Consider the following 27,891-nt stretch of genomic DNA (forward strand, 5'->3'; position numbering starts at 1 on the left):
GCTGGAGGCACCCTGGTTGGGAAACACCGATTTAATGGAATGTACCCCTATTCCCCTCGACCCCCAGATGGCTTTCCAAAAAATAAAATAAAAAATCCTGAATCCTAACCAAAAAAAATAAAAATAAATCTGATTCTAGTAAATTTACAGAGGCGGTGGAGGGGGAAGCAAGTGCTGAATAAACAGCTAAAAAGAGAAAGAAAAAAAAACGCTAAAAAAAAGTTTTTATTCTGAATTTGTGTAAAATGAAGGGAAATGTGACAGAGCGACTTCAACTTTGGTGACTGAAAGGCCTTTTTCTTGACACCAGGATTGTAAACCATCTTGCCGGAATAAAGAGGCAAAAAAAATAAAGCATAACCCTGCGTGCATCCGGATCACAACGGGGCTAAAACAAAAAACAAATACTGGAAACCATGTCTGTGAGGTGCACAAACTTAAGGAGTTCTGGAATGCCAATATGGCAATAAGAAGTATTCTCTCTCTGAACAGGAACGTGTTTTGTACCATTCTGAGGCGAGTCAAAAAGCAAAAAATTATTGAAAATGTCAAGCAGAAACAACTGGTTTTACGCTGAATGAACGCCCCCATCTGCTGGCTTGAGTTTTTTTTTTTTCCCACCCCTCTTCTATTTTTACTTTGTAAAGGTGGACACAACGGCCCAGAGAATTTCATTAGCATTGGGCTTCATGGCCTCCACTTCGGGGTCTAGATCGAGGAGCTGTCGGACTCTCTTCATGGCCAAGTCATACTGGTCGTCTAGGAGCGGGGCAAACGCGTTTTCGATGACATCCGAGGAATGGGCTAGGTAGATAAGAGCCAACAAGCGCTTGTCCATGCGATGAGGATCCTTCACCCACTTGTCCAGAACGGCCTCTTGCACTCTCTTGATGAGACGTTGCTTGATGTTATTGTTTGTCAGCGGGTGCGTGGTCATGTCGAACAGCAAGAAGTTTTGTTTCTCCGTTGTCAGGACACCCTTTTCCACAAGATTCTTAGCTAAACGTTCACGTACGTTTCGTAATTGAAAGTGGAGCTTTAATGGGTTCCAGGTCTCCCCTGAAATGTAAAATAATGGATTACAAAGTGACGTGTACACCATTCAGTAGAGGCTACATTCCACATCAGTGGCCCCTAACCCAATTCTTAATAGGGGTGATCCAGTGGATATTATTTATTATTATTATTTTTTTTTTATTATTATTCAACTAATGCCAGAAAGTTATCCAGATTTGTAAATTACTTCTATTAAAAAAAAATCGTAATCCTTCCGGTACTTATCAGCTGCTGTTTACTACAGAGAAAGTTCTTTTCTTTTTGAATTTCTTTTCTGTCTGACCACAGTGCTCTCTGCAGACACCTCTGTCCATGTCAGAAACTGTCCAAAGCAGGAACAAATCCCCCATAGCAAACCTCTCCTGCTCCAGAAAATTCCTGACATGGACAGAGGTGTCAGCAGAGAGCACTGTGGTCAGGTAGAAAAGAAATTCAAAAAGATAAGCACTTTCTATTTAGTATACAGCAACTGATGAGTACTGGAAGGATTACGATTTTTTTAATAGAAGTAATTTACAAATCTGTTTTACTTTCTGGCATCAGTTGATTAAAAAATAAATAAAATAAATAAATAGTTTTCCACCGGATTACTCCTTTAAGACCCGCCCCTTTTTTAGTTACTTCACAGGAATAGAACAGGGGGAAAAATTAAAATCTTGGACTGTTGGTGTCCTTAACCTCTTAGCAGTGACCCCGCATAACACCGGGTCGGTCCCGGCTGCTAATCATAGCCGGGACCCTGGGCTAACAGCGTGCGGCACCGATCAATGAGCCGTGCGCTTTTAACCCTTCAGACGCGGCAATCAAAATTGACCGCCGCTTCTGAAAACGAAAGTAAACGCTTCCCAGCAGCTCAGTCGGGCTGATCGGGACATCGCGATAAAAAATCACAATGTTCCGATCAGCTGGGACGCAGGCGGAGGTCTCCTTACCTGTCTCCGCGGCATCCGATCGTCGATTGATTGCTCCAAGCCTGAGCTACAGGCTTGAGCAATCAAGCCCCTATCTGACTAATCCGTGCAAAGCTATGTTCTTTTCTGTCTAAGTGCTCTCTGATGACACATGTCTCGGGAAACGCCCAGAAGAGGTATGCTATGGGGATTTGCTTCTAAACTGGGCGTTTCCCGAGACAGGCGTCATCACAGAGGATTTAGACAGAAAAGAACAACCTTAACTTCAGAAGCTCATAAGTACTGAAAGGATGAAGATTTTTTAATAGAAGTAATTTACAAATCTGTAAATCTTTCTGGAGCAAGTTGATATATATATATATATAAAAAAAAAAAAGTTTTTGCCTGGAATACCCCTTTAAATGAACTTTCAGGACCTCGGGGGGTCAGGTCTCTGGTAGTTGATCACACACATCTGAACTAGAAGTCCGAGCCCTCTGTTTGCCACTGTGTCTCTCTCCTATTAAGTGAAGGGATGCAGCAATTCAAGCTACTCTACCCTTAGCCTGTGAATAAAGTTAAAGGGGTATTCCAGCCTTAGACATCTTATTCCCTATCCAAAAGGATAAGATGTCAGATCACGAAGGGTCCCGCTGCGATCTCAGTGCAGCCCCTGGCATTATGTGCCGCGCACTGCTCCAGAGATTGAGACGCCATCATGCCACACCCCCTCCATTCATGTCTATGGGAAGAAGCGTGACAGCCATCACGCCCCCTCCCATAGACATGAATGGAGGGGGTGTGGCATGATGGCGTCACGTCTCAGTCTCTTGAGCAGTACACGGCACATAATGCCAGGGGCTGCACTGAGATCGCAGAGACTTGCATGGAGCCAATGAAACCTTGCACAGGAATGTCTTCTATGATTTATTACTCATTGACTCCTGGCTTCTTGATGTTACCTTTATCTGTCAAGACGTCTGGCTAGGAAAGCTATAAGTGCTTTTAGGGGCAGAATAATCTGACCACTTCATGAAAGAAATAAGCTAAAGTACCGCTAAGAAGTTCAATCCAGCTCTGCACCGTCTCTGGGGTTGGAGTTTCTTTTATGTGTTTTAAGGCTTCGTCGAGCATAACATCACCTGTTGGAGCATCAGATTTACAGATCACCTGCAAGACAAAGAGTGAAATGTAAGATTACACTAACACAAAAGAAGCCAATACAACTCACAGTATAGCAATATAATATAATATATATATATATATATATATATATTATATTATATTATATATATCAGGGATTACTCTATACGATAGGGGAGTACATGGGGAGCACATTGTACTAGAATCTTATTTTTAAGTCAGAGGAGTCTCCCAAATAGTTATCCCTGCTTGACTTTCTACATGTTGTCTACGAGTTTAAAGGGAAACTGGCAGATAGATCTACCCCACTAACCTAAATATACAGGTGATTACTGTGGGTGATCAGGAGTAAAACTATACATTCCTTACCCCAAGTTCAGTCGTTTCCGGGATATAGCACAATCTCACAAGGTGCAAATACATTTTGACTGCACAATGGGATTAGCTTAAAGGGGTTAGCCCAGAAATTTTATATATATACACATATTAACTGGCTCCACAAAGATAAACAGATTTGTAAATTACTTCTATTAAAAAATCTTAATTCTTTCAGTACTTATGAGCTTCTGAAGTTAAGGTTGTTCTTTTCTGTCTAAGTCCTCTCTGATGACACCTGTCTCGGGAAACGCCCAGTTTAGAAGCAAATCCCCATAGCAAACCTCTTCTAAACTGGGTGTTTCCCGAGAAACGTGTCATCAGAGATCACAGACAGAAAAGAACAACCTTAACTTCAGAAGCTCATAAGTACTGAAAGGATTAAGATTTTGTAATAGAAGTAATTTACAAATCTGTTTAACTTTCTGGAGCTAGTTGATAAATATAAAAAAGTTTTTTCCTGGATAACCCCTTTAAAGACTATCCCTGCACCTCTGATGCAGCCCTCTGGGTCCCATTTGTGCCATCTCGCTTGTCAAGGGGGAGATGACTATTGAGGAAAGGTGACAGGACTGGGACCCAGGGGGCGGAGACAGAGGAGGTGGCATGTCGAAAGTCATGTCACCAATGTCATTCTGCCTCCTCCACTGGACCCGAGCTGGTTTCCACCGCACAGTATGTTCCTATGGAAGAGTCTAAGTGACGTAATAGTCCACATGTGAAGTTATGTACGGGATCACTGTACAGAGAGCACATACTGAGGGGGCAGAGCTGCAGTAATGTACTCATCAGGGCAGAAGTAATCTAACAGGGTAACAGGTCACTTTAATTACTCTTAACTTTTTTTCTTTAAAAATAAATAAATAAATAAATAAATAAATAAAAAAAAACACACGATTGCCCAACCCCTTTAAAGGGGTACTCCACTGGAATTTTTTTTATAATTTTTTTTTTTTTAATCAACTGTTGCCAGAAAATTAAACAGATTTGTAAATTACTTCTGTTTAACCCCTTAAGGGCCAAGCCCATTTTAACCTTAAGGACCAGGCCAATTTTATTTTTGAGTTTTCGTTTTTTCCTCCTCGCCTTCTAAAATCCATAACTTTTATATTTCCATCTACAGACCCATATAACGGCTTGTTTTTTGCGTGACCAATTGTACTTTGTAATGAAACCTCATTTTACCATAAAATGTACGGCAAACTCAAAAAATAATAATTTTAGGGAGGAAATTTTAATGAAAAACCACAATTTTGCACATTTTGGAGGGGTTTGTTTTCACCCTGTACAATTTACGGTAAAAATGACATGTGTTCTTTATTCTGTGGGTCAATACGATTAAAATGATACCAATGGTTAAATACTTTTATATTTTTGTACCGCTTAAAAAAAAATTCTAAAACTTTGTACAAAATCAATAATCTAAAAATCGCCCTATTTTGACAACCTATAATTTTTTCATTTTTCTGTATATAGGGCGGTATGAGGGCTCATTTTATGCACCGTCATCTTTACTTTTTATCGATAGCAAACTTACATATATAAAACTTTTAGATCATTTTTTATTTTTTGGGGGAATAAAATGGGACAAAAAAAGCAGCATTTTTATCCTTTTTTTTTACGTTTACGCCATTCACCGTACGGGATCATTAACATTATATTTTGATAATTCGGACATTTACGCACGCGGCGATACCAAATATGTTTATATAAAAAAAAATAAAGAATTTTTACGCTTTTTTGGGGGGTAAAATGGGAAAAACGGACAATTTTAATTTCTATTGGGAGAGGGGATTTTTCACTTTTTATTTTTTTTTACATTTATTTATTTATTTTTACACTTTTTATGTCCCCATAGGGGACTATCTATAGCAATCATTTGATTGCATAGGACATAGCACTGATCAGTATCATCGTCCATCTCCTGCTCTGGTCTGCTCGATCTCAGACCAGAGCAGGAGATGCCGGGAGACGGACGGAGGCAGGTGAGGGGACCTCCGTCCGCCATTACAGATGATCGGATGGCTGCTGCGGCGATCCGATCTATTTTAACATGCGCATTGCAGCAGATGCCGTGATATGTACTGATCACGGCATCTGAGGGGTTAATGGCGGACATCCGCACGATCGCAGATGTCTGCCATTACCGGCGGGTCCCTGGCTGCTGATAGCAGCCGGAACCTGCTGTGTATGATGCACGCGGTCATACCCAGGACATAAATGTACGTCCTGGTGCGCGAAGTACCGCCAAACCAAGATGTACATTCACGTCCGTGGTCGTTAAGGGGTTAAAAGTCTTAACCCTTCCAGTACTTATCAGCTGCTGTATAATACAGAGGAATTTCTTTCCAGGCTGCCACCTCTGTCCATGTCAGGAACTGTCCAGAGCAGGAGAGGTTTGCTAAGGGGATTTGCTCCTACTCTGGACAGTTTCTGACATGGACAGAGGTGTCAGCAGAGAGCACTGTGGATCATACTGCAGCTAATAAGTACTGGAAGGATTAAGATTTTTTTTTAAATAGAAGTAGTTTACAAATCTATTTGACTTTCTGGCACCTGTTTTTTTTTTTTTTTTTTTTTTAAACCAACATGTTTTCCAGCGGAGTACCCCTTAAAAGGCTGGCTGTAGTACCAAGCTGGAGGTGACACTGGCATCCCATTAGGGCACTATGTGAATGCAAAGATCTTCACAATGGACATTGTGCTGCAGATTTTACAAAGCAGGATCTGCATGCAGAAAATCCACAGCGTAGCAGCATCAATGTAAATGAAACATTTCACATGCTGTTAAAATAACCCCCATTGAATCTTCACAGATTCTGCAGTGTGGAGTATAAACATACAGCATGTCAATTTGTTGTGGATAAGCTGCATCTATTGCAGGTTTTCCCATTGACTTTAAAGGGGTACTCCGCTGCTCAGCGTTTGGAACAAACTGTTCTGAACGCTGGCGCCAGGAGCATATGACGTCATAGCCCCGCCCCCTCAATGCAAGTCTATGGGAGGGGGCTATGACGTCACGAGCTCCTGGCACCAGCGTTTGGAACAGTTTGTTCCAAATGCTGAGCAGCGGAGTACCCCTTTAATGTGGGAAATTTCAAAACTGCATGATATCCAGTGTTCGGCCAAGTTCACATCTGTGTCCAGCTCTGTTCATAGGAGCTCCGTTTGCTTGGTCCATTCAGATGATAGAAGTTAAAGGGGTATTCCAGGAAAAAAAACTTTTTTTTAATATATCAACCAGCTCCAGAAAGTTAAACAGATTTGTAAATGACTTCTATTAAAAAATCTTAATCATTTCAGTACTTATGAGCTTCTGAAGTTAAGGTTGTTCCTTTCTGTCTAAATCCTCTCTGATGATACGTGTCTCGGGAAACGCCCAGTTTAGAAGAGGTTTGCTATGGGGATTTGCTTCTAAACTGGGTGTTTCCCGAGACAGGTGTCGTCAGAGAGGATTTAGACAGAAAAGAACAACCTTAACTTCAGAAGCTCATAAGTACTGAAAGGATTAAGATTTTTTAATAGAAGTAATTTACAAATCTGTTTAACTTTCTGGAGCCAGTTGATATATATAAAAAAAGTTTTTTCCTGGAATACACTCCACTGGCCAGCGTTCGGAACATTTAGTTCCGAACGCTGTGCGCACACTGCAGGGGTCGGCCCAGCCCCCTCAATGCAAGTCTATGACAGGGGGCGTAGCTGAAGCCACGCCTCCTCCCATAGAGTTGCATTGAGGGGGCAGGGCATCACAAGGAGGCGGGGATGACCCACGCTGTGTGCGCACAGCGTTCGGAACTAAATGTTCCGAACGCTGGCCAGTGGAGTACCCCTTTAAAGAAAAATAGTACAGGACCATTTTTTTTCCCACTGCTCGACTACTAAAAGACAGTGAACGGAAACCGGACAGACCCCATTCAGAGTTGTGGGGACCAGTTGTGCAATAGGCCATCCGAGTTCATTGTCACTGGACCAGACTGAGGTGGACCTCCTGAACATTCTGATGTGTTATCTGTACGGATATTTCTATCGGTATTATCATACCTTTCTTGCTAAGAGACTTTTACGCCTCATTCCTCCCGCTTCTAGAGTAATACGCCCTCTGAATGCCAGCTCGATCAACATGCATCCTCGTAGACCAGCAGATATACAGTCATTCCAGAATGATGTGTAGCCCTGGGAGAGAAAGCACAGAAGACTTTCTAACAAATGGCTTTTCGGGTCAAATACAGAGGAGTAATGTCAGCTCCGCTCTTAGGTACAAGGTAAACCCAGCAGTCCAAATGTCTAATGCAATCTTTACCAACCAGTTTGCCTCCAGATGTCCCAAACTACAACTCCCAGCATTTGGCTGTCCGGGCATGCTGGGAGTTTTAGTTTTGCAACAGCTGTAGACACTGGTCAAATGCATTACTTCTCACATGATAAACGGACCATACTAAGGCTGCATTCACACCAAGTTTTTACAATACAGTTCCCGTATACATTTCAATTTGAAAACCGTACGGAACCAGATTGAAAACCGTATGACAAAAGATTAATCCAGTTGCCGCAGTTTTTCCCGTACCCAAAATCGTAGCCTACCATGGTTTTTGGTCCGGGTGAAAAACCGTATTGAAACAATTTTTTTTTTAACCATGGGAGTCAATAGGCATACGGTTCCATCCAATTTGCACCAGTTTTTGACTTTGTATTGTTTTTTTGGGGGGGGGGAATTTCAATCAAACAAGTGAAACTTTATTCATAAATTGAGTAAAATGTTAAAAATGTAAGCTTTTTTTCTTTAAAAAAAAAAAACACATGCAACCGGACATCATTTTTCAAATTGTATACAGATTAAAATTTGTACCCACGTTTTGATACAGTTTAGTACTGACACAGGAACTGTATTGGTGTCAATGCAGCCTAACAAACAGATGCAATCTGATGCAAAGGGATGCCATATAGTGACATCCTTTTGAATCAGTTTTTCATCCGTTTAACTGTGGTTAAAGGGGTAGTACTACTCCTACCATGGAAGAGACTTGTTTCCATGATGGGAGTAGTAGTTCCCCCAGCTGCAGGAGACTGGAGAGACTACAGTAGTGCTTGTACTACTACCCCCATCATGGAACAGAGTCTGTTCCATGTTGGGGGTAATAGTACAGGGGCTTGATGGCACTGGGTCTCACTTCTAAGTCAGGAGCTTCATATTCAAATCCCCCGGCAGAGCCCTGAATGGCTGGCACAGAGTGGCCAGTCACGGTTCTCGGCGGGGTTTTTAAAATTCTACAGTGAGGAATCCCACTCTATTCCAGCTGCTCATCCCGAGCATAATCACAGCGGGGACATTTCACTCCATTTCCCGCTGCTCATCCCAGTTCTATGATGAGGGTAGTAGTACAAGCACTACTGTAGTCTCCTTTATCTGCCTGCAGCCAGGGGAACTACTACTCCCATCATGGAAACAAATCTGTTCCATGATGGGAGTAGTAGTAGTCCTGCAGCACTGCAGAAACCTGATTTTAAAAACGTAGTGCAAACGGACGACATTAAAGACATCCATTTGCCATACACTACTATTAAATGTAATATCTGTTTCTGTACTTTTTTTTTGACAGAGAAAATACTACATGCAAAGTCTTTTCTCCGCAAAAAACACTAAACAAAATGGAATAGGAACCAAACAAGTGCAAATGGGATCTATTTACAGCAGTTTGTAAAAGACTAACTGATTTGAGAACAGGTATGAATTAACGGGGACTGACATTAATGTGAACGAGCCCTAACCAGAAGACCACCTTATATACAGAGACAACATCACACCCAGCTTGGACCTGAAAGGGAGGTGGAGAGCCTGTATAGCAATGTTTCCCAACCAGGGTACCTCCAGCTGTCGCATAACTACAACTCCAAGCATGCCCGGACAGCCAACAGCTGTCTGGGCATGCTGGGAGTTGTAGTTTTGCAACAGCTGGAGGCACCCTGGTTGGGAAACACTGCTGTATAGCATATGTGTAACCCTGATGTTTAAGCAGCAAAAATCTCCAGGCAACTTTATAGCCTGTAGCTAAGTGAGGGTTCTTTAAAATAAAATGGAATTTAATTTATTTATTTATTTTTAAATGAACTGGTGCCAGAAAGTTAAGCAGATTTGTAAATTACTTCTATTAAAAAAATCTTAACCCTTCCAGTACTTATTAGCAGCTGTACACCAAAGAGGAAATTCTTTGCTTTTTGAATTTCTTTTTTGTCTTGTCCACAGTGCTCTCTGCTGACACCTCTGTCCATGTCAGGAACTGTCCAGGTTTGCTATGAGGATTTTCTCCTGCTCTGGACAGTTTCTTATACGGGCAGCAGGTGTCAGAAGAGCACTGTGGACAAGACAAAAAAGAAATGAAAAAAGAAAATAATTTCCTTTGTAGCATACAGCTGCTAAAAAGTACTGGAAGGGTTAAGATTTTTTTTTATAGAAGCCATTTACAAATCTGTTTAAAACTTTCTGGCACCAGTTGATTTGAAAGAAAAAAAAAAATTTTTTTTTTATATATAATATATATTAAATATATATATATATATATATATATATATATATATATATATATATATATATATATATATATATATATTTTCCACTGGAGTACCCCTATAGATTTGTATGGAACTGTTAGCAATTTCACAGATCCCTTGCTTTAACCCCTTAAGGACCAAGGACGTACCGGTACGTCCTTGGTCCTGCTCTTCCGATATAACGCGGGGTTACACAGTAACCCCGCGTCATATCATGGCGGGCCCGGCGTCATAGTGAAGCCGGGACCCGCCTCTAATAGCGCGCAGCGCCAATCGCGGCGCCGCGCGATATTAACCCTTTAGCCGCGCGCTCAAAGCTGAGCCGCGCGGCTAAAAGTGAAAGTGAAAGTTCCCGGCTAGCTCAGTCGGGCTGTTCGGGATAGCCGCGGCGAATCGCGGCATCCCGAACAGCTGACAGGTCAGCGGGAGGGCCCCTTCCTGCCTCCTCGCTGTCCGATCGCCGAATGACTGCTCAGTGCCTGAGATCCAGGCATGAGCAGTCATCCGGCAGAATCGTTGATCACTGGTTTCTTATGAGAAACCAGTGATCAGCATAGAAGATCAGTGTGTGCAGTGTTATAGGTCCCTATGGGACCTATAACACTGCAAAAAAAAACTGAAAAAAAAAAGTGAATAAAGATCATTTAACTCCTCCCCTATTAAAAGTTTGAATCACCCCCCTTTTCCAATAAAAAAAAAAAAACAGTGTAAATAAAAATAAAAATAAACATATGTGGTATCACCGCGTGCGGAAATGTCCGAATTATAAAAATATATCATTAATTAAACCGCTGGGTCAATGGTGTGCGCGCAAAAAAATTCCAAAGTCCAAAATAGTGCATTTTTGGTCACTTTTTATATCATTTAAAAATGAATAAAAAGTGATCAATAAGTCCTATCAATGCAAAAATGGTACCGTTAAAAACTTCAGATCACGGCGCAAAAAATGAACCCTCATACCGCCCCATACACGGAAAAATAAAAAAGTTATAGGGGTCAGAAGATGACAATTTTAAACGTATTAATTTTCCTGCATGTAGTTATGATTTTTTCCAGAAGTCCGACAAAATCAAACCTATATAAGTAGGGTATCATTTTAATCGTATGGACCTACAGAATACATATCAGGTGTCATTTTTACCGAAAAATGTACTACGTAGAAACGGAAGCCCCCAAAAGTTACAAAACAGCGTTTTTTTTTTTCAATTTTGTCGCACAATGATTTTTTTTCCCGCTTCACCATAGATTTTTGGGCAAAATGACTGAAGTCATTACAAAGTAGAATTGGTGGCGCAAAAAATAAGCCATCATATGGATTTTTAGGTGTAAATTTGAAAGAGTTATGATTTTTTAAAGGCAAGGAGCAAAAAACGAAAATGCAAAAACGGAAAAACCTCCGGTCCTTAAGGGGTTAAAAGCATGTATCCTGCTATCGCACATTGCAGTCACAAAAAAACTATTACCGTATATACTCGAGTATAAGCCGACCCGAATATAAGCCGAGGCCCCTAATTTCACCCCAAAATCCCAGGGAAAGTTATTGACTCGAGTATAAGCCTAGGGTGGGAAATACATCATCCCCGCCTGTCATCATCCCACACCCCCCTTATCATCCCCTTGTCTTCATCCCCAACCCCCTTCATCATCCCCTTCTCATCATCCTCTTGTGAACTCTCCGCCCTCAGTGGTCTTCAACCTGTGGACCTCCAGAGGTTTCAAAACTACAACTCCCAGCAAGCCCGGACAGCCGATGGCTGCCTAGGCTTGCTGGGAGTTGTAGTTTTGAAACCCCTGGAGGTCCGCAGGTTGAAGACCACTGAGGGCGGAGAGTTCACTCGAGTATAAGCCGAGGGGGGTGTTTTTAGCACGAAAAATCGTGCTGAAAAACTCGGCTTATACTCGAGTACATACGGTATGTTTGTCACACAATTACCTAGGTGGACATGGCTGTCAATAGTAAATCAAGACAACTGCAAGTGTCAGACTGTGGTTTCAGTAATGTGTAGGAAAAGGGTGTAATCATATATTATAGGATGTTGTAAGTTTGTGTATGTAGACCAGTGTTTCCCATCCCGGGTGCCTCCAAGTGTTGCAAAACTACAACTCCCAGCATGCCTGGACAGCCAAAGGCTGTCCAGGCATGCTGGGAGTAGTAGTTTTGCAACATCTAGAGGCACCCGGGTTGGGAAACACTAATGTAGACAATGGGGGAGATTTATCAAAACCTGTGCAAGGGAAAAGTCAATCAGTTGCCCATAGCAACCGATCATATTGTTTTTTTTGTTTTTTTAAATCTGACATGTGTCTCTAAGTGGCAATAACTTTGGACTGCTTTTACCAGGCAAAGTGATTGTTTTTTTCGCGGGCACATCGTTGGCAGCTCGGGACAGGTAAGGGACACCAGGGGAAGGGGGACAGGTAAGGGACACACCGCTCTGCTCAGGATTTTTATGTGCGAAATGCTGCCATCAGCTTATCAGATTTGACTGTTAGGGGGTGTTGATGAAACCCCCCCTAGGTCCCGAGGCAAGATGGCTAGCTATGAGTGATAGCCACCATCTTACCGGGTGCGGCGGGAAGACACAAGTAGCGGCCAGTATTTGCATGACGTACATGTCTGGCATGGGTCGGGAAGGGGTTAAAGGCAGAGTACCAGAGTTTTTTTTTTAATTATCATTATTATTATTTTTGTTAAAGTACACATAGATACCAATTACAAATACTTTTAATAAATGTCATGTGACAGCCCCCCCCCCATTGGAAAAAGGGTGTGTTTTCAGTTTTTATTAGAGGAAGGTCTTTAAAAAAAATATATAAAAAAAAAAGTAAGTTTAAATAAACTTTTTGACTCCCCACAGTACTACCGGTCACACAGCTTCCCCAGTCTCCTGACATATAGGGGGAGATTTATCACAACCTGTCCAAGGACAGGAAAAGTTGCCCAGTTTCCCATAGCAACCAGATTACCACTTACATTTTTGAAAAGGCCTTTAAAGGGGTTGTGCGCTGCCCTGACTTTCGGAGCTCCGCTCACAGCGTCCGGAGCCGCCGGGCGTGACGTCACGCCGCCCCTTGTGACGTCTCGCCCGCCCCCTCTACCAAAGCCTATAGGAAGGGGGCGTGGCAGCAGTCGTGCCCCCTTCCCATAGACTTTCGTTGAGGGGGCGGGTGAGACGTCACGAGGGGGCGGGCGAGACGTCACGCCCGGCGGCTCCGGACGCTGTGAGTGGAGCTCCGAAAGTCAGGGCAGCGCACAACCCCTTTAAAAATGAAAGCAGCGATCTGATTGGTTTCTATGGGCAACTCGGCAACTTTCCTCTGCAAAGGTTTTAATAAATCTCCCCCATAGTCTCTACAGGAGACTGGGAAAGCTGGGTGTAATGGAGAAAACTGTATTCCTGTAGCTAAAGGTGACCCTCCACATAAGGACTGGGTAGGGGACAGTTTTTCCGCACATCCCCCCTACCACTGAGACCAGTATTTCCCAACCAGGGTGCCTCCAGCTGTTGCAAAACTACAAATCCCTTTGGCTGTCTGGGCATGCTGGGAGTTGTAGTTTTGCAACAGCTGGAGGCACCCTGTTTGGGAAACACTGGATTAGACTGTGGAATGCAGCCAGAAGAGCACTCCATAGACTTTCTTCCACCTGCCCGCTACCTGATGCAAGACTACAACTCCCAGCAATGCAGGTATCTGATTAGTAAATCGGGACATTTGCACAAGTCATTGTGCAAATGTCCAGTATAAATACCGATGCCAGTATCGCGACATCCCTATACTTTAGGTTCTGATAATTTCTTAGTTCCTTACAAAAATGAAGCACTTTAACCCCTTAAGGACTCAGCCCATTTGGACCTTAAGGACTTTCATTTTTACGTTTTAATTTTTTTCTCCTCGCCTTCTAAAAATCATAACTTTTATATTTTCATCGCCAGACTAGTATGAGGGCTTATTTTTTGCGCGACCAGTTTTCCTTTGTAATGACATCACTCATTATATCATAAAATGTATGGCGCAACCAAAAAACACTATTTTTGTGGGGAAATTAAAAAGAAAAACGCAATTTTGCTAATTTTGGAAGGTTTCATTTTCACGCCGTAAATTTACGGTAAAAATGATGTGTGTTCTTTCTTCTGAGGGTCAATACGATTAAAATGATACTTTTATATTATTGTTGTACTTAAAAAAAATCACAAACTTTTTAACCAAATTAGTACATTTATAATCCCTTTATTTTGATGACCTATAACTCTTATTTTTCCGTATAAGCGGCGGTATGAGGGCTCATTTTTTGCGCCATGATCTGTACTTTTTTTTATACCACATTTGCATATAAAAACGTAATACATTTTTTATAATTTTTTTTTAAATAAAATTTATTAAAAAAGTAGCAATTTTGGACTTTTTTTACGTTCACGCCATTCACCGTACGGGATCATTAACATTTTATTTTAATAGTTCGGACATTTACGCACGCGGCGATACCAAATATGTCTATTAAATTTATTTTTTACGGTTTTTGGGGGTAAAATAGGAAAAAACAGACGTTTTACTTTTTTATTGGGGGAGGGGATTTTTCCCTTTTTTTTTTACTTTTACGTTTTTCCCCTTTTTTTTTTTTTTTTTTTTTTTTTTTACACTTGAATAGTCCCCATAGGGGACTATTCATAGCAATACCATGATTGCTAATACTGATCTGTTCTATGTATAGGACATAGAACAGATCAGTATTATCGGTGATCTTCTGCTCTGGTCTGCTCGATCACAGACCAGAGCAGAACATGCCGGGAGCCGGAAAGAGGAATGTGAGGGGACCTCCGTGCGGCGTACTGAATGATCGGATCCCCGCAGCAGCGCTGCGGGCGATCCGATCATTCATTGAAATCGCGCACTGCCGCAGATGCCGGGATCTGTATTGATCCCGGCACCTGAGGGGTTAATGGCGGATGCCCGAGAGATCGGCAGCCGGGATCAGCCCCGCATGACAGGGGCATCACTCCGATGCCCGCGGTTATGCACAGGACGTAAATGTACGTCCTGGTGCGTTAAGTACCACCGCACCAGGATATACATTTACGTCCTGCGTCCTTAAGGGGTTAAAGAGTGATGTACATTGATTAAATGGGGAATTTAACGTTTTGTTCACACTAGCATTATCCATTTTATATTTACAACATGACAGATTTTATTTGAATCAGATGCCATTTTTTTTTCTATGTACAAATGTGACATTACCTCTTAAAAGGGGTACTCCACTGTAATTTTTTATTTTTATTTTTGGTGCCAGAAAGTTAAACAGATTTGTAAGTTACTTCTATATAAAAATTTTAATCCTTCCAGTACATATCAGCTGCTGTATGCTAAAGAGAAAGTTCTTTTCTTTTAGAATTTCTTTTCTGTCTGACCGCAGTGCTCTCTGCTGACACCTCTGTCCATGTCAGGAACTGTCCAGAGTAGGAGCAAATCCCCACAGCAAACCTATCCTGCTCTGGTCAGAGGTGTCAGCAGAGAGCACTGTGGTCAGACAGAAAAGAAATTCTAAAAGAAAAGAACTTTCTCTTTAGCATACAGCAGCTGATACCAGGTACTGGAAGGATTAAGATTTGTTTTAAGAGACGTAATTTATAAATCTATATAAAACTTTCTGGCATCAGTTGATAAAAAAATTAATTGTTTTCCAGTGGGAGTACCCCTTAAAGTCTCCATGTATAAAGCGCTCCAGAGTCTGACTGAGAATTTGGGATTATGCCACAGATTATACTACAAGATCTGTAACGTGTCCAAGCAACCCACAAAAATGTGTTACACGATACGGATAATACGCATGTAAAGCCGAGTGCCGACAGCCCAGCGAGAGAGAACGTCCCGAATGAAGACACACTCCAGAGAATACAGTGATAGGAGCCCTATGAAAGGACATTTAAAGATAAGAAAAAGCCGTCAGTATGGGATTGGTTAAGGGGTCACTTGAGTGAGCGCCAGTGAGTGCAGGCGCCTCTTCTTGTTTATATGGGTCGGGACACTTGGTAGCAGCTGGGCCATGTTTGCAGCTGTGTAGGTTCCGTTCCAGTGAATTATTTAGATGTCATTTGTTGCATTAGTTCCAAGACTGAAATCTGTTCCATTCACCTGAAATTGGTCATATTTCTGATAAATTGGACAGCTGCAAAAATGTCTGCAACAAGGCAGCTGCGTGTGAATTTACCCTGAGGGCATATTTAAACTAGGGATCGACCGATATCGATTTTTAGGGCCAATACCAATAATCTGTGAACTTTCAGGCCAATAGCCAATAACATATACCGATATTCCGGTATAAGTTATCGGCTATTTCCCCCCCACCCGGCCCCGCAGATCAATGATTTAAAGCAGGCGCTTTAAATCAATGAACTGCAGCGGCCAGAGACCGCCGCCCCCACTCGCTTCTCTCCCCCTGACTGTCCTGGGGTCCTCCCTAGTCCAACCACCACCACCTCCGCTGCCCCATTGCCTCCCCATCCCTGCTTTTATAATAACCTGATCCCGGGGTTTGCGCTACTTCTGGCTCCAGCGGCGTCCTGAGCCTTGACTGTGCGCACTGACGGTGACGTCGCGTTGAGGACGTCATTTCGCTGCGCAGCGCGCAGGAGCCATAAGTAGCACAGACCCGGGAACAGATAATTATAAAACCATATAACCGGGGATGGGGGAGGCAATGGGGTAGCGGCGGCGGCTGCGGTGGTGGTCTCTGGACGGGGAGGCGGGGCATTATCGGCATGGTAATTGCCTATACCGATAATGTCCAAAATCGTGAATATCGGCAGATAATGTCAGCCAAACCGATAATCGGTGGATCACTAATTTATACAGGTATAATCCGTATCTGGGGCCCCCATACCATCTAGAACAGGGTTTCCCAACCAGGGTGCCTCCAGGTGTTGCCTTTGGCTGTCCGGGCATGCTCGGAGTTGAAGTTTTGAAACATCTGGAGGCACCCTGGTTGGGAAACATTGTTCAAGAATATAATCCTGTCAGGCTGCAGCATCATCTTTGTCCCAGCACAGGCTGGGACAAAGTCCAGTAATTGAAGGCGGGACTAGCACTCCTCTGTGCTCACTCCTGTCCTATCAGACTGCAGCATGAAAACAGAGGAGGAGGTTACAGAGCAGCCTACAGTGTTTGGATGAAGAAACCCAGCACAGCAGACTCAGGGAGGAAGACGAGTCATGCAGTGTGAGGACCCCCCCCCCCCCAAAGCACTGACTAAAAAACAGTGAGAATAAGCCGGCTTCTTCCATGACAGTGGGCTCAGCCTATCACTGGCCGGGGCGGGTCATCGCTTGCAGCCTGGGCATAGGGATACAGCGTACAGCAGTGTTCTCAAAACTTGCGGACCTCCAGCTGTTGCAAAACTACAACTCCCAGCATGCCCAACAGCTAACGGCTGTCCGGGCATGCTGGGAGTTGTAGTTTTGCAACAGCTGGAGGTCCGCAGGTTGGAGGCCACTGGCGTACAGTATAGAGTTCGAGCACCCGGCGACCCCCAACAAAGAGGAGGAGGGCAGTGCTTGACATCTGTGAGTAATACCCCGCTGGGCTGATCATTAATTGGGGGGGGGGCAGAACAGCGCTGGCGGGTAACATAGGGTTAGTTCCCCCATGTGGGGACAGCGCAGCGCTGGGCTGATAATACATTCCCGAGGGGGAGGGCCCAACCGGTATTGCGGTATGGGGGAAAATTCATATCGTGCAGCCCAATAAATTCGGGATTCGGTATGAACCGGTATACCGCCCAGCCCTATATGAGAATAAACTTTCCATGTAGGAATCTTAGCCTGCGCCTGGACGAATATCTACAGGAGACAATTTACAGCACCCTGGAGCAGTCTATAATTTGCACATATATAGCTGACAGGATGCAGGAAACGTGACATCTATGTCATGACTACGGCCAAAGTAATCCGACTAGTCAAAGAGGGAATTGCACATACAGAAGGAGACCACATAAGAGAATATGGATACAGATCTACCAATACTCCGCAGAAGGATGATCAGCAGTGTCACTCATCCCTGACACCCGTACACTCCCCTATAATAACCAACAGAAACCAGACCGTCCAGAGACGTGAGAAATTAGATTTATAGCCGTAATAAAGCTGCCGCATGAAATTGTGAATTATTGCAATAATGACCCACGGTCTCTCCTCACCCTGAAGCCACAGCGATGACAGGGAAGACGCTCAGAGACCCAGTCTCACAAAATAAATATAATATATATATATATATAATATAATATATATAATATAATATATATAATATAATATATATAATATATATATATATATATACACATACACACACACATACATATATACACACACACATACATATATACACACACACATACATATATACACACACACATATACACACACACACACACACACACATTTGTCCGGTCCTTAGCCCGGCTTCAGGCAAGCAGGGCCGGACCTGACAAGTGCGGCGGATCTGCAGTCTGTATGGAGCGGGCTCCCGACTCCTGCCCGCTCCATACTCTGCAGCCTGTGTCCTCCGGAGCAGAGCAGGGGAGATGAGAGGCTGTGTATTTGTCTTCTCTCCCCTGCTCTGCAGACGTGCGGGGGGGGGGGGGGTGGGGTGTTTGTGTGGCTTCTTGCTCCCCGTGCAGACCTGCGTCCTCTGCCTTCACTCCCCCCAGCTGTAGCTTTGGAGAGCTGAGGGGAGGAGGCGCGTCTGCACGGGGAGATGCTTGCGGCGCTCACAGGGGAGTATGGAGCGGACTCAGGGATTCCTGCCCGCTCCATACTCTGCAGCCCCCGGCTGTTCTCAGTAGCCGGGGGCCGCCGCTAATAGCCAGCATACGGCGATCGCCGCGGCTGGCTATTAACCCTTTAGATCGCCGCTGTCAAAGCTGACAGCGGCGTCTAAAGAGACATGTGAATGCTCCCTGGTGGGCTAGTGGGGTGGATCGCACCTACCCCCCCCCCCCCCGCAGCGCGATCGCAGGGGGGCGATCCACTATGGAGGTAGCCGGAGGACTTACCTCTGCTTCCTCCTGTCCTGGCTCTGTCATTGATAGATCCTGGCTGGACCAGGCTCTATCAATGGATCACAGAGAACACAGATTAATAGAGTTCAATAGAACTGTATTCATCTGTCTGAGGAATCTAATGATTCCTCATGTAAGTGTAATAAAGTGTAAAAAATTAAATAAAAAAGTTTTAATAAAAGTTTGAAAGACACATTAACCTAGTGGTCTTCAAACTGTGCCCCTCCAGATGTTACAAAACTACAATTACCAGCATGCCAGGACAGCCATTGGCTGTCCGGGCATGCAGGGAGTTGTAGTTTTGCAACATCTGGAGGGCCACAGTTTGAAGACCGCTGCATTAACCCCTTCCATGTTAAAAGTTCAAATCACCCCCTTTTCCTATATAAAAACATGTAAACATAATAAAAATAAACATATTTGGTATCGCTTCGTGCGTAATTGTACAACCTATTAAAATATAACATTATGTATCCCGTACGGTAAATGTAAAAAAAATACCAAACCACAGATTTGCAATTTTTATAATATCCCAGAAAAAAAAAGTTAAAAAGAGATTAAAAAGTCAGATCAATACCAAAATGGTACCGATACAAAAAACAGATTATGGCGCAAAAATGAGCCCTCATACAGCCTGGTATGCGGAAAAAAATAAAGCTACAGGGGTTAAAAAATGGCAAATACATTTTTTTGAAAAAGTCCAGAATTAGTAAAACATGACGTAAACGATACAAATCTGGTATCGCTGTAATCAGGCGCCTAAAGTATAAAACTAACATGTTATCTCAATCACAAGGTAAATGGCGCAGAAAAGAAAACCACCAAATCTGCTAAATTATCTTTTACTATTTCAATTTCACTTCACCGATATATATTTATATATTTTGGTTCGGAGAATATGTTATTGAAAAATTAAAAGATATCCTTATAGTAGGTAGTTATGGCTATTATAGGGCGAGGAGGAAAAAAACGAGAGCGTAAAAGCGAAAATTGGCCCGGACAAGTGGATCGTCATGAGGGACAAGTAGATTTTGCTCCATTTTAGTCCCATGGACAAGTAGTTTTTTATAAAATTTCCACACGTGTGTGTGTGTGTGTGTGTGTGTGTGTGTGTGTGTGTGTGTGTGTGTGTGTATGTATATATATATATATATATATATATATATATATATATATATATATATATATATATATTATACACACCTGGGACATCAACACAACTCTAAAATTTTTGTCTCTATAAACCACCACAATGGATTTGAAATGAAACGAACAAGACGCGCTTTAGCTGTCAGCTTTAATTTGAGGGTATTTACATCCAAATCAGGTGAACGTTGTAGGAATTACAACAGTTTGCATTAGGGATCGATATCGTTTTTTAGGGCCAATAGCCGATAACTTATACCGGAATATTGGTATAAATAAACGGCTATTTATCCCCCTCCCCCGGCGACACCGCTGCAGATCATTGATTTAAAGCGGGTGCTTTAAATCAATGAACTGCAGCAGCTTTTGCGGTGCCAGAGACCACCGCCACCACCCTCCCCCTGCCTGTCCTGGGGTCCTGAGTCCTATCACCGCCATCGCGAAGGCCGCCGCCCCCCCCCCCCCACCGCACCGTGCTGCACCAAACCCCGCCGGCCACAGACGGCCGCCGCTGCTGCCCCATTGCCTCCCCCATTCCCGGTTTTATAATTACCTGTTCCCGGGGTACGGGTCTGCGCTACTTCTGGCTCTGGCGCCGTCCTCCTGAGCCGTCACTGTGCGCACCGACGGTGACGTCGCGTTGAGGACGTCACTCGTCACTGCGCTGCGCAGCGTAACACAGGATGCCGCAGGAGCCAGAAATTATAAAACCGGGGATGGGGGGAGGCAATGGGACAGCGGCGGTCTCTGGCCAGGGCAGTGCGGTGGTGGGGGGGGGAGGTGCGGTGGTGGGGGGGTGCGGCACGGTGCGGTGCATTATCAGATTACCAGCAAGGTAATTGCCGATAACGTCCAAAATCGTGAATATCGGCCAAACCGATAATCGGTCGATCCCTAGTTTGCATATGTGCCTCCCACTTGTTAAAGGGGTACTCCGGCGCTAAGACATCTTATCCCCTATCTAAAGGATAGGGGATAAGATGCCTGATCGCGGGGGTCCCGCCGCTGGGGACACATGTGATCTTCCACACCGCACCCTGTTAGAATCAGCCCCGGGAGCGTACTCGCTCCGGGTCTGATTACTGGCGATCACGAGGACAGAGCAAAGTGACATCATGGCTCCGCCCCCTCAATGCAAGCCTATGGAGGGGGCGTGACAGCTGTGAGTGAAAAATTCTTCCCCTGGTGAAGAAAACCCCCTTCATAACAGTTGGCCAGATGAACACTCTCCAGGAGGTAGGTGTATGTGTGTCAAAGCCAACAATCAAGAGAAGACTTCACCAGAGTGAATACAGAGGGTGCACAACAAGATGGAAACCATTGGGGAGCCTCAAAAACAGGAAGGCCAGATTAGAGTTTACTGAACAACATCTAAAAAAGCCTTCACAGTTCTGGAACAACATCCTATGGACAGATGAGACCAAGATCAACCAGAGTGACGGGAAGAGAAGTGTATTGGAGAAGGGAAGGAACATGATCCTAAGCATACACCTCATCAGTGAACATGGTGGTGGTAGTGTCATGGCATAGTGGGCATGTATGGTGCCAATGGAACTGCTTCTCTTGCATTTATTGATGATGTGACAAAAGCAGCAGGATGAATTCTGAAGTGTTTCGGGCAGAATTATCTGCTCATATTCAGCAAAATGCTTCAGAACTCATTGGACGGCGCTTCACAGTGCAGATGGACAATGACCCAAAGCAAACTGCAAAAGCAACCAAAGGGTTTATTAAGGAAAAGAAGTGGAATATTATGCAATGACCAAATCAGTCACCTGACCTGAATCCGATTGAGCATTTCACTTGCTGAAGACAAAACTGAAGGGAAAACGCCCCAAGAACAAGCAGGAACTGAAGACAGTTGCAGTAGAGGCAGCAGAGCATCACCAGGGATGAAACCAGCAATGTCTGCTGATGACTATACGTTCCAGACTTCAGGCTGCAATTGACTGCAAAGGATGTGCAACCAAGTATTAAAAAGTGAAAGTTGGATTTATGATTATTATTCTTTCCCATTACTTTTGGTCCCTTAACAAGTGGGAGGCACATATGCAAACTGTTGTAATTCCTACACCGTTCACCTGATTTGGATGTAGATACCCTCAAATTAAAGCTGCAGTTAAAGGGGTACTCCGGTGGAAAACTTATTTTTTTTTTTAAATCAACTGGTGCCAGAAAGTTAAACAGATTTATAAATTACTTCTATTAAAAAAAAAAAAAAAGAAAAAAATCTTAATCCTTTCAGTACTAATTAGCTGCTGAATACTACAGAGGAAATTCTTTTCGGAACACAGTGCTCTCTGCTGACATCTCTGTCCCTTTTAGGAACTGTCCAGAGCAGCATATGTTTGCTATGGGAATTTTCTCCTAATCTGGACAGTTCTTAAAGGAGTAGTCCAGTGGTGATTCAGTGGTGAGCAACTTATACCCTATCCTAAGGATAGGGGATAAGTTGCAGATTGCGGGGGGTCCGACCGCTGGGGCCCCCTGCGATCTCCTGTACGGAGCCCCGACAGCCCGCGGGAAGGGGGAGTGTCGACCTCCGCACCAGGCGGCGGCCGACACGCCCCCTCAATACAACTCTATGGCAGAGCCGAAGCGCTGCCTTCGGCAATCTCCGGCTCTGCCATAGAGATGTATTGAGGGGGCATGTCGGCCACCGCCTCGTGCGGGGGTCGACACCCGCTATCTCGGCGGAGAGCCGGGGCCCCGTACAGAGAGATCGCAGGGGGCCCCAGCGGTCGGACCCCCGCGATCTCAAACTTATCCCCTATCCTTAGGATAGGGGATAAGTTTTTCACCACTGGACTACCCCTTTAATATGGACAGAGATGTCAGCAGAGAGCTCTGTGTTCCAAAAAGAAAATAATTTCCTCTGTAGTATTCAGCAGCTAACAAGTCCTGGAAGGATTAAGATTTTTTTTAATAGAAGTCATTTACAAATCTGTTTAACTTTTTGGCACCAGTTGATTTAAAGAACATCTTGTCCCTTTAAAGAACATCTTGTCCATTTAATTTCAAATCCATTGTGGTGGTTTATAGAGCCAAAAATATTTATGGACCTGACATACATACATACATATATAATATTCAGGCTACAGAAAACAAATCTATCATGACTGTGCACAAAAGATGCGTGCAGCAGAGCCGACTACATCATTAGGCACTAGGGGTGTGAATCGCCAAGAATTTGGCGATTCGAATCGCGATACCAGTGTGGTGATTCGATATATCCTGATATATCGCGATACCGTCTAGGTGACGATACATCGCGATATATCCCGATTCTGTCTAAAAAACAATGTCTTTTACACTTTTATTAAAACTTTATTTTAATTTTATTTTTTTATACACTTTAGTCTTTTAGGAATCATTAGATTCCTCAGACAGATGAATAGAGTTCTATTGAACTCCATTTATCTGCGATCCATTGATAGCGCCTGGTCCAGCCAGGATCTATCAATGACAGAGCCACGGAGAGCAAGGAAGCAGAGGTAAGCCCTCCGGCTACCTCCACAGTGGGGGGGGGGGGGGGGGCGATCTAGCCCACCAGGGAGCATACACATGTCCCTATAGACGCCGCTGTCAGCTTTGACAGCGGCGATCTAAAGGGTTAATAGCCAGCCGCGGCGATCGCCGCATGCTGGCTATTAGCGGCGGCCCCCGGCTACTGAGAACAGCCGGGGCTGCAGAGTATGGGGCGGGCATGAGTCGGGAGCCCGCTCCATACACAATGCAGAGCACCGCATGCTGGATATTAGCGGCGGTGATGCATCAGCGGCCCCCCGGATACTGAAATCAGCCGGGGGTCGCAGAGTACGGAGCGGGCACGAGTCGGAGCCCGCTCCATACACCCAGAGCGCCACCGTGTCAGATCCGGCTGACAAAATGTGGAACTTCTATCTCCTGATGCCCGGGACATGCTGTTCTGTGCATCAGGAGATACAAATTCCACATCACTAAAATAATCGATTCAAAAATATTTTGAATCGTTTCAGTATTGGCAAGTGAAAAAATCGCGATAATCGCGGGAATCGATTTTTTCTTACATCCCTATTAGGCACTCACCATGATATTGCATAGGGGCATTGACTAAAGGTTGAGACTCACTTATTGTTTACAATGGTGGTCGCCATCTTGCGGCTCTGCAGCTGTTGCAAAACAACAACTCCCAGCATGCCCGGACAGCCTTTAGCTGCCTTCACAGTTTGGGGGGGGGGGGGGGCGCGACTCTGGTTTACACCATGATAGATGGGGACAGGAAACTAGACCCAAACATATTGGTGACTAAAGAAGTCAACACATTGTATAGAAACGTGTTTCCCAACCAGGGTGCCTCCAGCTGTTGCAAAGCTACAGCCCCCCATCAGGCACCGACAGCAGAGTTATAGTTTTGTAGTAGCCGGAGGGTCACAGGTAGGAGAACACTGATGATGCGGAATAAACATAGTGCACCGCGTCTCCATGGCCACCGCTCCTTTCATTCACTTTGGGGCTGACAACCATTTCAGATCACTGGGAGCATAAAGACTTAAAGGGGTACTACCGTGCTGACAACTTATCCCCTATCTAAAGGGTAGGAGATAAGTTGTCTGATCGCGCGGGGTCCTGCCGCTGGGGGACCCCCACGATCCCGCACGCAGCACCCCGCTCTCATCAGGCCCCGGAGCGAACATCCGCTCCGGGTCTGATGACAGGGCCAGTGATCATGACATCACAGCTCCGCCCCCTCAATGCAAGTCTGTCTCGCCCCCTGCTATAGACTTACATTGAGGGGGCGGAGCGTGACATCACCATACTCCGGCCCCATGATCGGCAGTCATCAGCCTGATGAGAGCAGGGTGCTGCATGCGAGATTGCAGGGGTCCCCAGCGCGATCAGGCAACTTATCCTTTAGATAGGGGATAAGCTGTGAGCACGGTAGTATCCCTTTAAAGGGGTACACCACTGGAAAACATTTTCTTTTAAATCAACTGGTGCCAGAAAGTTAAACAGATTTGTAAATTACTTTTATTAAAAAAATCCCAATCCTTCCAGTACTTAGATGCCGTATGCTCCACAGTAAGTTCTTTTCTTTTTGAATTTCTTTTCTGTCTGACCACAGTGCTCTCTGCTGACACCTCTGTCCATGTCAGAAACTGTCCAGAGCAGGAGAGATTTTCTATGGGGATTTGCTCCTACTCTGGACAGTTCCTAAAATGGACAGGGGTGTCAGCAGAGAGCACTTTGTCCAGACAGAAAGGAAATTAAAAAAAGAAAAGAACTTCCTGTGTATTATAAAGCAGCTGGTAAGTACTGGATGGATTGGGATTTTTTAAATAGAAGTAATTTACAAATCTGTTTAACTTTCTGGCACCAGTTCGTTTAAAAAGAAATGTTTTTCACTGGAGTCCCTCTGCAGCACATCTGCAGCAATAACAACTTATAAGTGTTTGATCGAGGTATCGTCATACCGCTGGGACGCCACACGATCTCCCAATCGTGCCCCGGCATTGCCGCTCTCGGAGAGCGGCTAATGTGCGTAGCGTTGACCTCAGTGAGGTCAAAGGGACGCCCCCTCCCCATACAGCTCTATGGGAGAGGCACGAACACTGCATCCCCGCCTCTCCCATAGAACTACCCCCCCCCCCACGCTCAATCCTGGGGATAGGGGGTAAGATGTTTTTTGCTACAGATTTCCTTTAATGGAGCAGTGGCCACAGGGGCAGTGTACACTGTTTATGCCGGGAACAATTACGTTCCTGTTCTACAAATTGGTGGGGATCCTTCTCACAATCAGCTTGTTATTCCTCTATACTAGGGGTCTCAAACTCAAGCTATCTGGGGGCCACTGGAGGTAGTGGCTGGGCGAGGGTGGGGACAAATGTACCCCTCACATATAATGCGCCCCTAATCATCCACCAGCAACCCCCCTGTGGTAATAGCATGAGCTGACTGGGGGGTGCTACTGCTGGGGAGGAGAAGAAGCATCAGGTAGGCAGCATTTTCAACACATTAGGTAGCAGATTCCCCACCTGGACTGCGCTACTTACATCTACTTGCGGGGACTTCCTTGCGAAGGTACGCTGTAAGTGACATCATCACACGTGCTGCGCAGGACGTCTGCGTCCCTGCGCAGCGCTTGCGATGACGTCACTCACCGCACACCCCTCCCTGCCAGGAAGTCCCCGCAGGTAGATGTAAGTAGCAGTTTAGTGAAGGGGCAAGACTGGTTGGTTGCCCAGACATATGTGCATCGGGTCTCATGTAGCAGTGTTTGCCGATATTTATCCTTGCGTGCCCAAAGCAGGGCTAAATGCCTGAAGAAATCGCCTGCCCAGAACTGCAGGTACCAGGCGAAACAAATTCCAGATCCCTGGTGCGGGACGCAAAATTTTGTTCCACGGGCCGGGAGTTTAAGACCCCTGCCCTGTACTATGGACAAGGAATAACAAGCATATATATAGCAAAACCCCTATACTGATAATGATACTGCGCATCTACTAAATGTCCCATCACACATGGAAAGCAAATAGGGGAAACCCCCAACACATCGCTAGGTTAATAGTGGGGTTAAAGGACCCCAAACATTCTAATGGTCTGATCACACCAACTAGATAAGTCGCTGGGTCAGCATTACGCCGCAGCCTGTAACGGTCACGAGCATTTAGCGCCAGCATTGGCCAATGACTGGTTGTCTCATCACATCGGAAGGTGCCCGACTGCAGCTGTTTGGTTCCTCCACCGGAAGACATTATTGGGGAGTGATGCAGTTGCCCATAGCAACCAAATTGTCTAATTTCTTAGAGGCCTTTCCAAAAATGTAAGCAGCAATCTAATTGGTTGCTATGGGCAACTGCACCACTCTCCCTCTACAAGGCAATGGTTACATGAACCTGACAAGCCACAACCGCGACGGGTCACGTGGCCCTAATGAGCTCTTTGGTGACTTGATAAGTCCCGTCAGGAACAGAGAGCATGCTGGGAGTTGTAGTTTAGCAACAGCTGGAGGCACGCCGGTTGAAAAACACTGCAGTCCAGGCCTCACCTCCCGGTCCTTGAGCCCGAGCAGCAGCACCTCCTCCATGAGGGTGAGCCTGGCCTCCTTGTCCCCGGCCCGGTCCTCTTCCTCCTGCTCCTCCCGCTCCTCGGTCTGGCCCTCGGCCGCCCTCTCCCGGTCACCGCGGGAGGACTCGGTGCGGCGCTGCACTAGGCCGGAGTTGCGCTGGGTGACGGACGACATGTCTGTGGAGGGGAGGGGGGAGAGGCTCGCACTGTACGGTCACACGGTGCACTGGAGGGGGCGGCGGACGGCTATCTGCCGGCCCGGGCTCCTCTCATCAGGCCGCGCTCTCTCCCCCCCACTACTTCCTCCGGTTCTGCGCCCCGCTGCAGGAACAAGCTGCTTGTCGGTATTCGGCCAAGATGGCGGCTCCCGCTGACGTCACCAGAGGATGTGGCACCCACTAAAGGAGAGGGGAGGACAGGGGGACTGATAGCGGAAGTGACGTCACCAGCAGGGAGGCCTGTCAGGAGATGTAAAGGTGTGAAGGACCGCGGCACACACCCGCACTCTCTTGGTCGTGCACTGTAATGGCGGAGGTTAATTTAAAAAAATTAAATTAATTAATTAATTAAAGAAAAAAGGGGGGTCTATTTTCATAGCCAATCAGATTCTAGCTCTAATATTAAACAGCCAATCAGATC

The 27,891-nt window shown here is 45.0% G+C and overlaps 1 protein-coding gene and 1 long non-coding RNA gene across 4 annotated transcripts in view; one reads left to right on the top strand and one right to left on the bottom strand.

Moving 5' to 3' along the window:
* Positions 1-27,682, bottom strand: GOLPH3 (golgi phosphoprotein 3). Its single transcript, XM_056545241.1, has 4 exons — positions 27,233-27,682; positions 7,506-7,637; positions 3,002-3,116; positions 1-1,059 (listed from the first exon to the last, which is right to left on the bottom strand). Exons 1-4 carry the CDS (start codon positions 27,425-27,427, stop codon positions 635-637), a joined length of 867 nt encoding a protein of 288 aa, XP_056401216.1. The 5' UTR covers positions 27,428-27,682; the 3' UTR covers positions 1-634.
* Positions 26,997-27,891, top strand: part of LOC130295039 (uncharacterized) — a 43,511-nt gene continuing 42,616 nt past the window's right edge. Inside the window, exon 1 of one of the 3 annotated variants that reach the window (XR_008848680.1) lies at positions 26,997-27,275. This is a non-coding gene — a long non-coding RNA (uncharacterized LOC130295039). Of the gene's footprint in view, positions 27,276-27,588; positions 27,787-27,891 lie in introns of those variants that run through there. The other 2 variants (XR_008848678.1, XR_008848679.1) reach the window with 2 other exon arrangements.

The sequence above is a fragment of the Hyla sarda genome, chromosome 1, assembly GCF_029499605.1.
Source record: "Hyla sarda isolate aHylSar1 chromosome 1, aHylSar1.hap1, whole genome shotgun sequence".
In the NCBI taxonomy this organism is placed as follows: Eukaryota; Metazoa; Chordata; class Amphibia; order Anura; family Hylidae; genus Hyla; species Hyla sarda.

Excerpts from the sequence above, each read along its gene's own strand:
- GOLPH3 (XM_056545241.1), bottom strand. The coding sequence starts at position 27,427 with ATGTCGTCCGTCACCCAGCGCAACTCCGGCCTAGTGCAGCGCCGCACC. Across the intron at positions 7,638-27,232 it reads TCGGGCTCAAGGACCGGGAG|GGCTACACATCATTCTGGAA; the intron begins GTGAGGCCTGGA and ends TTTCTCTCCCAG. Across the intron at positions 1,060-3,001 it reads CTGGATTGAACTTCTTAGCG|GGGAGACCTGGAACCCATTA; the intron begins GTACTTTAGCTT and ends TTTACATTTCAG.